The 18,529-nt window shown below is 38.3% G+C and overlaps 1 protein-coding gene across 1 annotated transcript in view; it reads right to left on the bottom strand.

Annotated features, from left to right (window-relative positions):
• KIAA0586 (KIAA0586 ortholog) overlaps positions 1–18,529 on the bottom strand; it is a 114,645-nt gene that overhangs the window by 42,931 nt on the left and 53,185 nt on the right. Inside the window, exons 21-27 of the mRNA XM_065402626.1 lie at positions 5,761–5,954; positions 5,462–5,580; positions 4,584–4,768; positions 3,381–3,528; positions 2,541–2,766; positions 1,739–1,977; positions 642–718 (exon numbers count right to left, since the gene is read on the bottom strand). Of these exons, the coding sequence (XP_065258698.1) occupies positions 642–718; positions 1,739–1,977; positions 2,541–2,766; positions 3,381–3,528; positions 4,584–4,768; positions 5,462–5,580; positions 5,761–5,954 (1,188 nt within the window). The remainder of the gene's footprint in view (positions 1–641; positions 719–1,738; positions 1,978–2,540; positions 2,767–3,380; positions 3,529–4,583; positions 4,769–5,461; positions 5,581–5,760; positions 5,955–18,529) is intronic.

Raw genomic sequence — 18,529 nt, 5'->3', positions numbered from 1 at the left:
CTGTAACAGAAATAGGAATTGTACCAGAAAATTCACTTCTAAAACATGTTTCTACTCAGAAAAGATAAAGGCAAACTCTTCCATTCTTTAAGTATGAAACTCCTTTTAAATAAATATTTTAACTAGAGTCAAAAGTGAGTAAAAAACTTTTTTCATTTCAGTAAGTTACATGTGATGAGAAGTATCATATGACAGGGGGAATAATAATGCTCTGCCATTTTGCTTAATATATCATTTAAGTGGGAAAAAATGAAATTTGGGTAAATAATACTGTATTTCATGTAAACTGTTTGAGTGCTAAGTATGTATTACAGATTAGATGAAATGTTTGAGTAATTCCACTTTTAATCCAACTATGAAAGTCTTCCAAGCAAGGCAGTAGGAAAAGAGATCTCTTAAAAGGACTCTCTAAAATATAGTGGGTGCTATTCATGTGTAACTGCCTTATGAATTAATTTGTATGAACTGTATATTTTCTCTTTGGAAGTTTGAATTCTCTTCAATATTTTATAGCTCAGCAGTCCATTTCTTTCATGAAGTTTAAATAAGTGGATAAGTTTATCAGAGAACATCTTATCTAATAAACTTCTCCAGCTAAGGTACTATGCTAAATTCAATTTCCTACTCAACTATTTCCTTACCATTTCATTTGCATCATGTAGCGTGCTAGTTAAACTTTCACTGAGGTTTGGAAGAGACAGTCCTCCTTCTGCTAACGCTGAAAATAAAAATTGTGGGTTTTTTTAAAGTTACAAGCAGAAAATATCCATTTTTATGACACGCAAGTTAATGCCATATTTTTCCTTGTTTGCAGCACAATGCTTTAATAAGGTTACAAATTTCTATCAAATGTCTCTCACTCATAAGAACAGATTTTTAGTCAACAACAAAAACATTCTGACACTTTGGAAATGTAAAAAATGTGCCTTCATTACAATTTGTTCCTGGTACTTGTGCAAGACAGAATAATCCAGCATTTCAAAAATGCAGCCATGCAGCCACTAGGGGCTTTTTGTGCGGCCAGAGCCTCCTGGGCAGTGATTAGGGGGGCAAAGCCGTGTTAACAAACATAGAAATATCACTTTTCACAGAAACAGACTTACTAGCTAGCAAACTTAAAAAAAGAAAAGAAAAGAAAAAAGCAACAAAAAAGACAACAACACGCAAAGCACATCATTTGTTTCTATTTTGTTTAGGTTCAGTTAAAAAAATAGAGACAACTGTACATTATTTTTATTATTGATTCTGCAATAAAACCCTACATAAATAAATTACAATGATTTGGACATGTACATGCACATATTTATTAGTTTTCCTAACGTTATCTTGAGTATTTTAGGAAAAATTGCCAGAGTGGCCACCAGCAAGAGTTGGTGGCCACACTCTGAGGCCACCAAAAAATGTCTTGTGAGACCCCCTGGAATAAACTGAACAAGTTCTTATGTCAGTAAGATTAAGTTAATTAGTTTAATTATTTTCTTTCATTTATTTACAATTCATAAGCAAACACTTATTTCATTCTGAGATGAGAAAAAATGATGAAGTATCTTACATGTGCCCAGAAACTTGAACAGAAAGTTGAGTACAGACACAGTACGCTCTCACTGTAGGCTTACCAGAAAAAATATGAAATTGAATGCTCTTCTATTAAATTTTAAGAGTAACTTTCACATGAACAGCAAAGAAAAACATGTTTAAACCAACCCTAAACTAAACAGATTCTTGAAAGTTAAATTACCTCTTGCAGCCACCAACTGTCCATAGCTAAATAAGACCTCGCCTTCTGAGATAGGCTTGTCTGCAGTTTCTGTTTCCGTGACAGTTAGGCTGCTTTCATGTGTTGATGGGCCAGAACTGGGAGTATGCACAGGAGATGGAACCCTTGGTTCACAAGGAAGTGACTCAAAGTGTCTAATCGGTTCAGGAGAAGGTAAAATCAACATCTCTGGTTCTTCATCTTTAGCCACCGACATTACACTAAAAATGTAAGAAAATATTTTGTTACTGCACCAAAATACACTGCACTAAATCTTAAACTCAACATTGTAAAGAAATTCTAATTTACAACGCCTTTATTAAAAGAAGGAGCACAGTATTTCATGGACTGATCTGAATAAAAAATAAAAAATAACCTTAACAATGAGCTCTAATTATCTAACTAAAAATTTGCTTATTGTGTTTTGTCATAAAGAAGTTACTTCCATTAACATAGCAGCAAAAATAGTTCCCCATTTGGTAAAACGATAACAAAAAAGCACTTCCACAGAGCAAAATCTGTTACTAGCAGTTGTGACAAGAACCGGCTTACTAAATATCTTGTCAAATACGATTACAAACAAGTATTGATAAAATCTGGAGGAGGTCCTGATTTTCTTATACCTGTTATATAAATCAGCCTCCTATTCGATTTACTGAATTGTTTATCCCAACACTTCATGATATATACATACAGTATGTCCCTAAAGTTATTTACTATACAGGAAAAAAAGGCAAAATTACTTGAAGAGAAATTAGATAATATATTGATTGTTATAACTCACACAGCTCTTGGATGGAGAATTTCTTCATTCAAAGGACTGGGTTTTTCCTCATCCAGAGGAAGTTCAGCATCACCCCATGGATTTGGAGGTTTTGGGCTTCCCATTCTTGTTGCATCAGAGCCATGTTCTGATACAGGAGGGCTTGGAGTAGTTACTCTAGGAGGTGTATCAACTGGAGTAGCAGCAGGTGTGCCAATAGGAGTAGTGGCAGCTGGAATGTCAAATCCTACACATAAGAAATCAATCACAAAATTCAGACTGGCAAGTAAAACAACAAGTAATCCTCAGGCAAGGTCAAGTTATTTTGTTTCATAAGACTTTCATATCTTACCTGAAAACATTCCAGTAGTTGTGGGGACTAAACTAATTTAAATAAATGGTTAGCATTTAGCAGGATTAGACAATTGCCTATAGCTCCCATTGACTTCAATGTGATTTGTGGGTGCTCAGCACTTCTGAAAGCCAACCCAATCTAATTTGGATTCTTAAACATGGATTTAACAACATTAGGCATAGATAAAGACGCAAAGGTCAGCCATTTCTCTGACATGGTGAGAGGAAAAGGGACGACTCCCAGAGACAATGCCAATGCAAATTCTGTCTGGTCAAGGCACAACTGATGCCCAATGGAAAACAAAAAAGCATATATTTTAAACAAATTAGCTCAAACCTTTTAAACTATGTGAGTTTCCACTTGCTCTCTCAGTGGAAACACAGACCCAACAGTGGTTATTCTCAGAGATAGTATCTTTGGGGGAGAAAATATTCCATGCCATAAATTAAAGTCAATAGATGTCAGTACACTTGTTCCATCTCATGTTTAAAGACCATTTTCATTACCTTTTTCTGTCATTTGTTCTTGTTCCCCAACATCTCCACCAATTTCTGTCACAGATGGAGAAGAAACTGGAGTTTTTACTGGAGTTGGTTCTTTTTCAGGAAGTGGTGTATGAGGTGGTGTAGCCAATGGAGTAGACACCAGAGACTCCTGAAAAAAATAAAAGAAGAAAAAGACATATAATTGAAAATCCAGTAACACTGAGTTTTTTCCATTTAAATATGACCTCCTGGAACTCTTCCTAGCAAGCAAGAGGACTTGAAAAACCTTATCTGAAGATAACTTGATCAGACTCCACAGTGTCAGAAGTCAGAAATCCTGGCTCAAGGTACAACAAGATGCCTTCATTCAGTGATCAAATGTTTCAATCTGCAGCCTGTTGGAATTAGTCATTCCTCTCTCCACCAAAAGGCCTGGTCCACACTAACCCCCCACTTCGGACTAAGGTACGCAAATTCAGCTACGTTCGAAGTACCTTAGTCCGAACTTACCGCGGGTCCAGACGCTGCAGGCAGGCTCCCCCGTCGATGCCGCGTACTCCTCTCGCTGAGCTGGAGTACCGGCGTCGACGGCAAGCACTTCCGGGATCGATCCGGGATCGATTTATCGCGTCTAGACAAGACGCGATAAATCGATCCCAGAAGATCGATCGCTTACATCCGGACCAGGAAGTAAGTATAGACGTACCCAAAGAGGAAGCAAATTTGTCTCTACCAATAAATAACTCTGCTCTCCATGTAACCTTGTCTCTCCTAAGTTTGTTCAGAATTGCTGCCACCAGAGGACGTCTTGGAAGAGTATAACTGAAGTTCTACACATCCTAAACAAGACAAGTTTGGTCCTCCACTCCCTCATCCATAGAGCACTCATGGAGATTGATAACTGTAGGATAACTCCCTTAAATATGGATAATCAAATCCCAATATTACTATTCCCCTCCTTCAGAGACCAATTTTATGTGCACAGCATTTTAAAAATAAATCTAGCAAACTGCAAAAGAACTCAAGTTTTGAAAAGTGAAATTGGTTTAAATCTTGTTACTTATTGGGACTTACTGTAACTAAGAAGCCACAACATGCTTGTTCTGATTCAGAATTGCTTTTCAATGTCTTCAGATTGCACATAACCCAAATCCCGGGATTAAAAAAATAAATCCTAACACCCTCATAACTAGAACTGGAAACGATAAAAAAATTCACTCTTACTGGCAAGACTGTTGTGCTTTGAAGAACATTTGCAGCAGGAACTGCTTTCTGAGCCTCCCTGTCACCCAGCATGACGGCAACAGTCTCAGTAAGAGCTTCATTCACAAAATGACTAATCATTTCTGAGTTCACTGGCACACCAGCGCTGACAAAGAGCTGGAATCCTCCACCACCTGCTGCCTCAACTAAAAAAGAAAACACACAAAACCCAAATTCAAATTTTACTTCTTGATATGGAATGCATCATACTGCAGAGATATAACAATATGCTTAGCAATTTGCATCTTCAAAGAACTTTACATACATTAATGAACTCTCAAGCACTCATGAGAAAGTATTATTCCTATTTTACAGATGAGGAAACTGAGGCAGATGGCTTGTCGAAGGCCGCAGAGGGAGTCAGTGTAAGGGCTGAGGTGAGACTGTGGGAGTCCCTATGTCTCTCTCTTATGTATGTTTATAAGGCAGGCATTTATTTGATATGCCATTCTTCACAAGAGAGATAAAGACAGTCACCCTTGTAGTCTAGCAAAAGTACAATGCGCAGCTGCACTTCGATTTGCATGGAAGGAGGTCTACCAGAATTTGTTTGCAAAGCTGGCCCATTTGTGGAATGTTCTTTATCAATTAATCAGGGTAATTTGCTTTTATTGGCCTGATGACCCCTTTCTTCACCTCCGCATGTGCACAAACACGCATCTTTTCTGTGCATTAGTTGATCAGTTTTGTACATTTAACACCTCTTACGGCTTAGACAGTTAAAACTCCCTAACCAAGCTGTTAAAATACCTTTTAGCCCAAATTTGAGATGGATAGCCTTTGGTCCCATCTGCCTTCAGGCTGGAAAGCAACTGAGAACAACTACAATTCCTACTTACCAATGTCAGAGGTTACAGCCTCACTCTCTTCGCTCTCTGATGCACTCACCCTGGGCACTCTTTCCTGCTGGACGGGGTACATCCCGCTAATAATTCGTGCCATTACTTCTTGTTCCACCCTGACAAAACAAAACTTTTGTATTTCTACCAGCAGGCTCTGAGACAGCCAAATTGACAGCATTCTCAATATATGGGGAAAACTTAATAAGACAAAGGGAAATAGTTTAAAAAAAAATACTTGTGTTGATTATGTATTTCTTGCTGCTATTTTATTACCTTCACCCTGACAGGAAACTCACCAGCTAATCAACCTATTTTCTAAAGTTTCCCTTCTTTCAATGATTTCATCCAGAATATCAGTTGGCTGTTGAGAAGCAGGAGCAGCTGGGGGAAATGGAGGGCCATTATATTTTGGAGAAACAACTTCAGTTTGTCTATTAAATTCCAGGATTGGTTCAGACAATTCTGGGATTCCATCCTCCTCCTCCTGATCCTAGTTACAATAAAAGCAAAGAGACAGCCTTAAGGATTTTTGCTTTATAAAATAGTTACAGTTGTGTTATACCATACTATGCACATGCTTTCCTTTTACCATTTTGCAGTTAATATACAATATTCAAGACTACCAACCCATAAATCTGTGCAGTTATAGTGGTACAGAAGTTATTACATAAAACAGGATTTGGGTCTCCTGCCTGTGGTGCATGAGGCAGGAAGATAAAGGATAACTGCAATACCTCGGAAATGTACTTGCAACATTTTAACTGAAGAAACAGTGGGTGAGGCAGTATATTTTATTGGACCAACCTCTGTTGGTGAAAGAGACAAGCTTTTGAGATTACACAGAGCTCTTCTTTAGTTCTGGGAAAGGTACTCAGAGTGTCACAGCTAAACACAAGGTGGAACAGACAAGGAATAAACACATGTTGCAAGAGGCTAATTAAGATGAAGCAGGCAGTTCACAGCTCTACAGTCATAGGATAAAAGGAGGATTAATGGGTTACAGCTTGTTGTAATGAGCCATAAATCCAATGTCTTTATTAAGTTCATGATTTTTAGTGTCTAAAAGAGTTATTAATTTTAAGTTCTTGTGTTTGTCTTCTGAAGGTGTTGTGCGAGGTCAGATATGAAGTGATCATTTTGTGAAAAGTCGTCACCCACAGGTAATAGGGTGTTTTTTTCTTTTATCATTTTTCTGTGTGAGTTCACTCGAGAGCATAGAGATTGTCTGGTTTCACCCCATAATTGTTATTAGGGTGGGACACTGACAGACCAGGTGCCAGCTCATGACAAGGCCACTAGGCCTCACTGAGCACTGACAAAAGCATAGCTGGGAACCAGTCTGGCTCACCTGTGTGTTAGTATTGTTAAAATAGATGTTAAGTTGATAAGAATGTGTATAGTGTTTAGACTTGATGAAACACCTGTAGGATGCTGCATGTATTGATCTCATTTATAAATTCTCTAGCCCAGGGGTCGGCAACCTTTCAGAAGTGGAGTGCCGAGTCTTAATTTATTCAGTCTAATTTACGGTTTCGCGTGCCAGTAATACATTTCAACGTTTTTAGAAGGTCTCTTTTATAAGTCTATAATATATAACTAAACTATTGTTGTATGTAAAGTAAATAAGGTTTTTAAAATGTTTAAGAAGCTTCATTTAAAATTAAATTAAAATGCAGAGCCCCCCGGACCGGTGGCCAGGACCCGGGCAGTGTGAGTGCCACTGAAAATCAGCTCGCGTGCCACCTTTGGCACATGTGCCATAGGTTGCCTACCCCTGCTCTAGCCCATGGTATAAAGTTACATTGGGTGTTTTCATTGTAAACCTCGGTAACTGTGTAACTCACCAGACAAGAAAGAAGCATTAATTAGTGTAAAGTGCTGGTCCTGCACACAGGAAGGTCCACGGAAACCAAATGATTGTGAAACATCAAAGGACAAAGACTTTCTTGATTGCCCACCCTCCCCCCACCCCATACACGAAGAGGAGACTGGAGCCAACACTTGTTCCATCCGTTTGAACTCTGGGGGAAGGAAATAAAAATCCCTGACCAGAAAGAACTGCATCACTGTGCTGCTTGGAATTTGGAGAGGGCAACATTTCTAAGCATAAGCAAGGCATCACCGAGCTACTTATCTTGGGTTAGCCCTAAAGGGCATATAGAGCTTGCACATTACAGTAGCATCTATTACTTTTTGAAATCTAAGAATGTAACTCATTTGTGTGTGTATGTTTGTCTGCTTTAACCTTGTAAATAACACTCATTTCTTTTTCCTAGTTAATAAACCTTTAGTTAGTTTAATATAGGACTGGCTACAAGCCTTGTCTTTGGTGAAAGATCTAAGGTACAACTGACCTGGGGTAAGTGATTGGTCCTTTGGGACTGGGAGTAACCTGAATATTGCTGTGATTTTTAGTGTAAGTGACCATCTATCACAAAGGCAGGCTTGCCTAAGTGGCAAGATAGACCACACTGGCCAATGGGACTGTCTGTAACTCCATGTTAAGGCTTTTGTAGTGCGTGAGGAGTTCACACTTGATATTTGGTTAGTGAAATCTAAGGATAGAACACAGAACCAGTTTGGGTTTTGTGCCCTGTTTCTTAACAGTCTGCCCTGAGGTTGGCACTCATCCTTGTGAGCCACTCTAGACAGCTTGACATAGGGCATTTAGTGCACTGGATGAGGTACACCACATGTTGTGATAGGAATGTGTAGGACCCCTGGATCTTGAAAGGTGTGCTGTGGGGAGTATTGATCATATGGAGATAGGTCTGCAGGTTTTGCATCTGTTGTTATGGCTCCACTACCTATCCATCAATCTCCCTCTCGAACACACCCACACCAGTACCAACTTCCTGGACACCACCATCAACTTCAACAATAGAACTCTACAGGCAACTATATAAAAGAAACCCACTGATCACCATACCTACCTTCACAGATCTACTAACCACCCCAAACACACCAAGAAAGCTTTTATCTACAGCCAGCCACTCAAACAACAGAGAATATGCTCCGAGGAGAAAGTCCTGGATACATACCTCAACACTCCTAAAACTGCCTTCACTCAAACAAGGACACTTCACCAAAGAAGTAGACTGCATCAAGGAATGGGCCAACAAAATGCCCTGAGAGAACCTGTTTCAATACAGGAAAAATAAACCCACTGACCAAACACCCATAGTTGTCATCTACCATCCCACACTGGAACCCAGGCAGGGTATTGTTAAACAATTACGACTGATGCTCAATGGGGACTACCTGAACCCCCTATTCTGGCTTTCAAACAACCCTCCCACCTCACCCTGCTCATCATCAGAAGCAAGCTCCCCAGAGACCAGGACATACCAACTCAAAGCAGCACCAGACCCTGCCAGAACAACAGATGCAAAACCTACAGACATATCTCCACTACTGTGGTGACCAATATTGCCCACAACACACCTTTCAAGGTCCAGGAGTCCTACACACGCCTATCAACACGTGGTGTACCTCATCCAGTGCACTAAATGCCCCAATAACAACTATGTGGGTGAAACCAATCACTACACACTCAAATGAACTCACACAGAAAAATGACAAAAGACAAAAACACCCAATCACCCGTGAGCAAACACTTTTCACAAAATGATCATTTCATATCTGATCACGCAGTCTTCATCCTCAACAGAAACCTGCGCAACACCTTCAAAAGATGAGCCTGGGAACTTGGATTCATAATTCTGCTACATATCAAAAATTATGAACTTACTAAAGACTCTGGATTTATGGCTCATTACAGCAATCTGTAACCCACTTATCCTCCTTCTGTCCTAGCGGTGTTAACTGTCCAGTTCTTCTTGAATAGTCTCTTGCAACATGTGTTCCACTTATCTATTCCACTTTGTATTTAGCTGTGACACTCAAGAACCTTTCCCAGACCTGAAGAAGAGCTCTGTGTAAGCTCAAAAGCTTGCCTCTTTCACCAACAGAAGTAGGTCCAATAAAAGATATTACCTTAGTCACCTTGTCACTCTAATATTGTGAGACCAATATAGCTACAGCAACACTGCAATTATAACTGAAGTCACTTGTAATATGCATCTCAGAAATGCTGTCCCATAGCACAGATTTTCAATCTTTTCATGGATATCCATTTTCTGCAGAATTTACGATTTAATTTAAAATAAGTTTCAGTATCACCTGGCTGTGAAGATACGGACCAAAATGTGAATTTATTGAGCACACCAGCAGGTAAACTATAGCTCTAACAGATGTGTCCTTATCTTGGAAGCTTAATGGTAATTTAAATACACACATTTATTTTTTCACTACATTTATTTGCTGAAGAGTTAGAAGGGATTTCTAAGCAATGAAATGCAAGACTAAAAAGCTTAATTTTCTGACCCTGAACCCCTTTTGTTTTTTGTTTCTTTGTGTTTTTGCACAAGCCTCTACACAGAACCATGGCCAATCACGCACATCATACCACACTGTAACGCTTAACAGAGGCACCACAAAGGACCAGATCCTGCAACCTTCGTTTAGCATATAAAAATTTTTACTTATCTAAATAGTAAGAATCATACAGGGGTGAACATTTTTCACAAAGCGATCACTCTATATCTGACCTCTCAGCCCTCATTTTCAAAGGAAACCTGCACAACACTTTCAAAAGATGAGCCTGGGAGCTTTAATTCACAGCTTTGCTAGACACTAAAAATCACGGACTGAATAGAGATACTGGATTTACGGCGTATTACAACAATCTATAACCCACTAACAAGACCCCCAGCTGCTCAGCCTGCTCCTTTCCTCCCTATCACTGAAGGGGTGTTAACGGGTCACTTCACTGTGAATGGCCCCTTGAAATATGTGTTGACTACTTATGCTAAACAATCTGTTCCACCTTGCATTTAGCAGTGACACTCTGAGGCTATGTCTACACTAGCACTTTTGTCGGTATAACTTACGTCACTCAGGGGTGTGAAAAAAACACACCCCGAGCGACGTAAGTTACACCGACAGAAGCGCTGGTGTGGACAACACTGTATCAGTGGGAGATGCACTCCCGCCGACATAGCTACTGCCACTCGTTGGGGGTGGTTTAATTATGTCAATGGGAGAGCTCTCTCCTGTCAGCATAGAGTGGCTACACAGGAGATCTTACAGCAGTGCAGATGCATTGGTACAGATGTGCCGCTGTAAGCTCTTTAGTGTAGACATCACCTGAGTAAGTTTCCCAGTCCTGAATAACAGCTCTGTGTAAGCTTGAAAGCTTGTCTCTCACCAACAGAAGTTGGTCCAATACAAAATATTATCTAGTTCATTTGATCTCTCTAGTAAGAATTACTCACATGAGTAAGACCTGAAGGACTGACCCGTAAGGTTATGTCTACACTGCAACGAAAAACCCACGGCTGGTGCAAGCCAGCTGACTCGGGCTTGCGGAGCTTGGGCTGCAGGGCTGTTTCATTGCAGTGTAGACTTCCAGGCTTGGGCTGGGGCTCGGCTCTAGGAATCTGTGAGGTGAAGGGTCCCAGAACTCAGGCTAAGAGGGAAAAGGGAGCAAGCACTTCCACCCTGATATTAAGGTTTCTCTCCCAGTCTTCCGCTCCACTAATTTTCAAGCATTTTAAAATTGAAAAAGGTAATAAAGCTCCATACTGGGTATTGGGGGGGGGGGGGAAGAGAAGAATGTTCTGGGTTTTTAAAAAGATGTTTTCTTAAATAATGCATAACTTACAAAACAGACATATCAACATGATATTCACATTTGGATTGCACCAAATAGAAATCTTACCCAAAAAATTCTATATGAACTATTCTGTAACGTTTAAAAATAATTTATTACATTTAAATTCAAATAAGGGTGCCATAGCATCTTAAAATTACTCTGGATGACTTGTGAGTTGATAAGCAATTCATTCTATTGGGATATATGCATTCATAGCCATAATTCATTCTCACAGTGAATTTACAAATTCCTCTGTCCGGTGTTTCATTATGCATGTTCTTTCTACTGACTGCATTAACTCTTATAAATTTTCTTTGAGGTCTCCCATTTAATATAAGCTTTTCTAAAGTGTTTAAAATGCAGACATCTGGATTAAATAAACTAAGTATATGCAATAAATCTCACATGTAACTAATAGCTTCTGGCTAAAACTTCAGCGGTTTTTCTACATTTCCAAATCATATACATAAGATTTTAAAAAAATATTTTTATTAGTATACCAATCTGAACAGGGAAGTATATATTATACTCATTTTGGGATAATACATAATCTTCACAGAAAATTAAATCCAAAAATAATGTTCAGTATTTAATTATACAGAGTAAACCTATTAATATGTCATCTTCCAGTCTTTTCCTGAATGATCTGTAGTTAATTCTGCATTTCACCTCCTAAGGGACCTTTGAAAATATCTATCATGACTACCAATCAAAAAAAATGACAAATTAGAAGTTATTTTAGACCTAGTTGGAATATTAATCATTCTACTTTTCAAAGTATCAAGTTGAGGCCATCTCTATTTAGATCTCAAAAGTATATTCACATAATGTTATAGAAATAAAAAATGGCAGAAATGATCAGGTAAAATACGAGAATTTTGTTTTATCATTGAAAAATATATTAATAGTCTCTTATCAAAGTTCTCCAATAACTTAATCATGAATTTATTTTTTGACACTTGATTTTCAAAGGCTTTCATGGTGTAGGCCTTGGCTACATTAAACCTCCTCTTTAGCTGTACTCATCAGGACGAGTTTTTCAGTCAGAAAAACTAGATGGAACCATTTTCCATGGGAAAATGCAGTTCCATCTAAACCGAAATGCTTTGCAAAATCTTGTTGATTTTGCCAAAATTTCATTTAGAGGAAAAAGGAGGGGAATGTTCCGACAATGGTGAAACGTCCTGTTTCAACATTTCTGCTGGTCACACCCTCTGCTCCAGCTTGTTACCAGACCGTTAATTCCAAAGTTGCGTAAAAACTCGTAGAATATGATTAGTAAGAATAACTTCAATGCCAACTAGCAAACTATGTACAATAGGCTAACTAGCCCACATACGGTAGGTACAAAAATTATATTTTGTCCTTTGGATAAGCAGCCATTCAGGGAAGGCAGAACTGTGAATGCGGATACTATTAGAAGGATATTATCAGGTAAGAAATTTCCCATTCTATAGCCCTATGTCTCCCACAATACTGTTACATGTGGGAAGTAGCAAGCAGAGAACAGAACTAGGGAGGGATGAAGAAGTAGAATAAGAAGTGAAGGGAGGGCTTTTCCCATCAATTGCCAAAACAGAAAGCGACTTCTGGATCAATGCATGCAGCACCTTCCTTTTGAAGGACGCTTCTGCAGAGGATAGAAAGTTCACCTTATAGTGTCTAATAAAAGGGTTAATAAAGGACCATGTTGCTGCCCTGCAGATCTCCTCAGGGGAAGAACATGGGCAGAAAGAGCCTAAAGACACCATAGATCTTCTGTTTTGATTCTGTCAAAACAGGTTCAACCTGATGCCTTGTATGCCTTGACAATGCATAATCTGATCCATCTAACCAGATATAGTTTAGATAGCTGGAGCCCTTGTCACTTTGGATGAAAGGAGATGAACAAAGAAGCCAATCTTCTTGTTGAATCGGTGCACTCAATATATATCTTTAGTACTCCAAAAGCATCCAGATTATGCCACAGCTTTTCTGCAGGATGCTGTGGATTTGGAGGGAATCCTATGTGGCACGGAAAGATGAGTTCACTTTTGACGAGAAAGATTATGAGTTCCTTCATACCACTTTGTCATTATGAACGACTCAATAAGATTTATGCATCGATAAAGTTGCCAACTTCAAGACTCATCTAGAAGTCGTGATGGCAACCAAGAAACAGGTTTTGATAGATCTGTAGAAAGGTGAGGATCCATGTAAATGGTTTAAAAGGGTGCTTTCAGCACCAGTGGTAGGTCCCATTTGGGAACGACTGGTCTGACTGCAGGTCTAACCAGTCTGACTGCTCTGAGAAATCTGAATACTTGGATTCTCTTCCAAGGACATCAAGTAAGACGCTACTTGTGGCCAAAATCTGGCTGAATACTGTAGTGTTGAACTGCCCATCAAAACTACACACAGGAAGGGAATAGCTCATATGTATCAGAATTGGGGTTGATGCTGGACTGCAGAATCTGAGTGTCCACATGGATGGGGCAGCTATACTGATATCGCTGTTAAAACTTTTTTGTGTACGTAGTCTCTAACTATTACTGTTGAGGAAAAACCTTCAAAATGAGAGCCTGAAACAACAGCTCTAGGGTGTGAACTGTCCCATTTATTTCAATGGGTGCTAACTCCTATGCTAATGAGGATACTCTGATTGTCAACATAGTTAATTATTTCACTGCTCTCCAAAGCATAAAGAAAAAGAAAGGGAGTAACTTGAAGGTCTATCTTAGCATTTCCCCAAAGTGCAAGATGCACCAAGACATAAGAAGGCAAATGCAGAAGGGTTATACATTACCACAGGTAGGCCTTTAACACGATACGCCAGGACAGCAATGGGGGCACAACACATTTCATCTTCCTCAGGACTCAACTTCCAAAAATTTGGGGACTGCTGCATTATCCAATGACAGAGTAGCTAACTAAAATTAGCATTTTAACATCTTAAGTATCTTCTGGACCTATCTTCTACCACAAGAAATCAGAGAGAAAGAAGTACTAAATGCAGAGAAAACTCATGGACCAAAGTACCAAAAAATCCTGTCCACGTGAAATTGAAAAACCAGGAAGTTTTTTGACAAATACTTATCTTCTTAACTTCTAACAGATTGTACTTTTCATGGGAGAAAAAGGCCAATTTTCCTGCATAACATTTTATGGACATGTCTCCATGCACATTCAAAGGAAAGCTATTACTATAAAAGAGGATTGCTTTTGATGTCTTAAATATTTCTGTCACTCCGGAGACCTGATTTTATGGTTCCACATTATTTTTGTCTTGCACATTTTTAAGAATACTATATATATGGTCATGAGCCAAACATGTGTTGCCATTGAAACATTATTTTGTTTTGTGGTTAAAATGCATACCATTGCCAAGAACAAAAAATAAAAGCAATCCTGGAGAAAAATGAAAAATGGAGAATAACTCATATTAACATTTAAAGAATTTAGATGCTGTTAGGTTCTTTTTACTGTTATTTCTTAAATTGATTTCTTAAGTAGTTTCCCTGTTCATTTTTAAAGAATAAGCATTTGTGCAAATAGAAAAAAACTGCCCAAGTAGATTTATTAGTTCTTTTAGAGAAGTTCTGTTCATTTTTTTAAAGCGTCATTTGCATAGCTTTGACAGAACTGGAACATATTTTTAGATATATTGTACATTTAATACACATATTTCTAAAGTGAATTTACCATAGTGGTCACAAATGGAGCTCTCTGAGTGGCTGTCAATAAGGTTATTCGCATGTTCATATATTTACAAGGTATTATTGACAGTTTTTCTTATTTTTATTTCCAAAATCCATTTGGTAATAAGAACACTATATATGCAATTCATTTTCAAGGGCTGCAACATCACCAAACGATGTATGCTGTGTCTTCCTACTTGATATTAACTTACTTCATTGCTATTCTCCAGTAAGTGCACAAACAGGTAGGTCTCAAATGCTAGTACCACTATTGACTCTGAAGTGCTGTTCTTCGACGGCATGCCTTTATTTCTAAGGAGTCTAGGCACGTACAATTAAAACCCAATTCTTAAAATTAAGTTAACTCTCTTCCTTTTGTTTGTCAAAGGTCCTTTATCTATTAACAAATTACGTATTTATTTCAACAATGAAGAATAAGATTGTTCAACAAGTAGATATATATTTTTAAGTTGTTAGTAAATACAGGGGAAAGACCTCGGTATTGATACAAAAATTATATTAATAAAATTATTGTAACTTTTAAAAAAGTTGTTACAAACTTGTTTGCACCTTTACTTAATATTAAGATATAGCTACAAAAGTGTTATTGCCAGGATGCTTGGAAATATAACAATATACATGTTTAGCTAATTATGTTACAAAATATTAAAGCTAATCAAAAAAATTCCAGAAGGTTTCCGCTTCTATCTCCCAAGGACAAGCACACATCAAGCAGAAACAAACTTTGTGAACATTTTTAGGAATAAATCTGATTGCGAAAAGAATCCAGGGTTGTGTTATCAGAGCAATAAATGTAAAGGGAAAGTGGGCCTATTCGAACCCCTCCTGCCCCTTCTTTTCAAAGAAAAAGCTACGTTTAACCCACACAAAGATTTCTAGAACTAGCCTTACTGAAACTGATTTATTTTGTAAACATACTGAAGTCTTTATTCTTTACACTTGGAGAATATTTATGGTGGGAAATGTTTTACAGAAGATACCGGTTACTTCCAAGTAACTCATGTCAACACTTAGAGATGAAAATCTTCGTTGTTTCTCAAATACTTAAGATTGTATATGCTTCTTTCAATATGTATATTTGCAAATATTTTGTAAATGCAAGCCTGATAGTACTGTTATATAACTAGCAAAATGTTTTATGCACAAATATAGTAAGTTCACTTGATGACTGACTAATTATTAACATAAGAAGCCATTAAAGTATAGAATATTTATATTAATGGGGAATTATGGGAGTGAGCAAACCTTCATCCAATGCAGGAAGACAAGAAAATCATCATTCCAAAAATTGTCATGTAGAGTCACCCATTTAGTCTAAAGACTTTCTAAAAGTTATTTAATTTTAAGACTGTTTTGAGAACTAAAAACTCTTACATAAAGAACAGGAGTGCTTGGACTTTTTGAATTTCATTTCCTGTCATACTATAAGAAAAATTAAAAAAAAAACTAAAAAAATGGACTGAATAAAAGAGTTAAAACTTTAAAAGTTATCTGAATCTATTCTTCAATGGCCTTTGTTCTTTTTTTGTGGCAGAAATGTCCCATATTCATTAACAGGCTGCATATTCAGGATGTGAAAGAGTCACCTAGGCCAACCCCAAAGGCATGAAGCCAGTCAAAGAATGACAGCAACCAACCTGAATCTAAACAAGAATGAAAGAGGTGTGTTTTCCCTACGATTTCATGAAAATAAGGAGAAGGATATAAAAGAAATTGAAGTGAGCACCACCTCACAACCACCCTCTGCTACTCTGCTTAAACAGCAAGCACTCCACAACTCACCCAACCCATCTCTACAAGCAAACTGCCATAGACAGTTAAGAAAAAAAGAGAAGACTCAAGAAGAAATCAACCCAAGACGTCAATGTGGATTGGTGAGAGGAAGTTAACTAAAACACTGCCAAGAGATTAGATTTAAAACTCTTGTAATGATTTCGTTGGATTACTGAAATGCTGTTGTAATTTAAAAGACAAACAGTTTTTCCTATTAATCATCAAATGGTTATACCATGTATTCCTGGAGAAGAAAACGGGTTAAACATTGGTAAACAGAAAAATAATTAGTTTTAATTGGATTTAAGATTCCTAATATAGATTAATTTGCCTGTCTCAAGATAGTTCCTTAAATGCCTTCTTCTAAGTAACTGATTTAAATATTTTCTTTGGTTTCATAGGATATAGTAAAGATAGACAGCCAGTTTATAATTGGTAATTTATTAATAACCAACAAGTCCACTTGCCTTGAAACAAATATACTTTTTTGCTCACCTATAAACATTCATAGTTATCGAAGGCTATATTAAAGAATGGATTCACAATAATTTTAAACAATATACTTTGGTCTTAACTTTACCAAGAGAAAAGAACACCTCAGAGTTGTTCACTCTCAAGGGTGTTAATCTCTGTTAAAAACTCTCCACAGAGAGACGTACAGAAGAGATTATAACGGAAATAAGCAGTTTATCATTTTGGTTTGGTCATTTGTGTTGTTTAAGGTTTTCTTTTCCTTTCTTTAGTAATACAATAGCCATGGTTATTAATTATGATTTTGCTCGGTCTTGATCACACCCAAGCAAGCAGCTCCCAAGTATCCCAAAGATACACACATTTGCAATAACTGCCAAAGATCATGCAAATCTCAAATTGGACTATTCAGTCATATGAGACATTGCAAACCATTTACATGATAGGCTACAATTCCCACCCTCTCTCACAGACAAAAGGATGCCAACTATGATCACAGTGCCTCCTAGCATATGTAAAAGAAACACTGTGACTAAATAATGGGAGCCATATCCCTGAGTTAGCAGAAAGAGAAACAATAAGTAAGAGCTGGCCTACCATTGCTTGTTTCTCTAAACCAGTGGTTCCCAAACTTTAACAGCCCGCGAACCCCTTTCACTAAATTGTGAAATCTCGTGAACCCCCTCCTAAAAATGAATATTTTCAGGGATTTAAGTTTAAATTTCCTCAGTGTGATGGATGCCCCAACTGCCGGGCCCGGAATCTATGAACCTCTGAAAAATATTTTTAATTGAAACTTTTTTTAACGAACATAGAAAAAACAGAAACCAAAAATGTTTCTGTAAAATGTTTTTTTGGCTTTTGTTTTAAAAAAAAATGGTTTCGAATAAAAATAAATTCATTTTTGGTTTTCAAAAATCAGAAAATGTTTCATGAAAACAGTTTTTGAAAATGGACCATTTTTCCATTTCAGTTTTTTGTAAATTTTTCTTGGGGAATTTTGAAAAATGTGAAAAAAAATTCAAAACTTTCTGTGAAAAATGCTTGGTATTTTTCACCCACCTCTAGTTTCGGGTGAGGTTGTGGCTGGTGGTAACAAGGAGGGCTGTGGTTCTGGCTTTAGATGAGATTTGGCAAATTCCTGGGGCTCGGGCTGGGGTTCGGGCTGCTGGCTCCCCCGCTGACGGGGGCGGGGCTCGGGCTGCCAGCCCCTACTGCCCGGCCCCGCTCTCCCTGGGGCTCGGGCTGCCAGCCCCGCGCAGAGCGCTGGGGTTCAGGCTGCCGGCTCCCCTGCTGACGGGGGCAAGGCTCGGGCTGCTGGCCCCAATTGCCCGGCCCCGCTCTCCCTGGGGCTCAGGCTGCCAGCCCTGCGCGGAGCGCTGTGGTTCGGGCTGCCGGCTCCCCCAC

Source organism: Emys orbicularis, chromosome 4 (genome assembly GCF_028017835.1).
Source record: "Emys orbicularis isolate rEmyOrb1 chromosome 4, rEmyOrb1.hap1, whole genome shotgun sequence".
Taxonomy (NCBI): domain Eukaryota; kingdom Metazoa; phylum Chordata; order Testudines; family Emydidae; genus Emys; species Emys orbicularis.
Note: the sequence above shows the minus strand (reverse complement) of the source record. Positions and strands in the feature narration are given on the sequence as shown.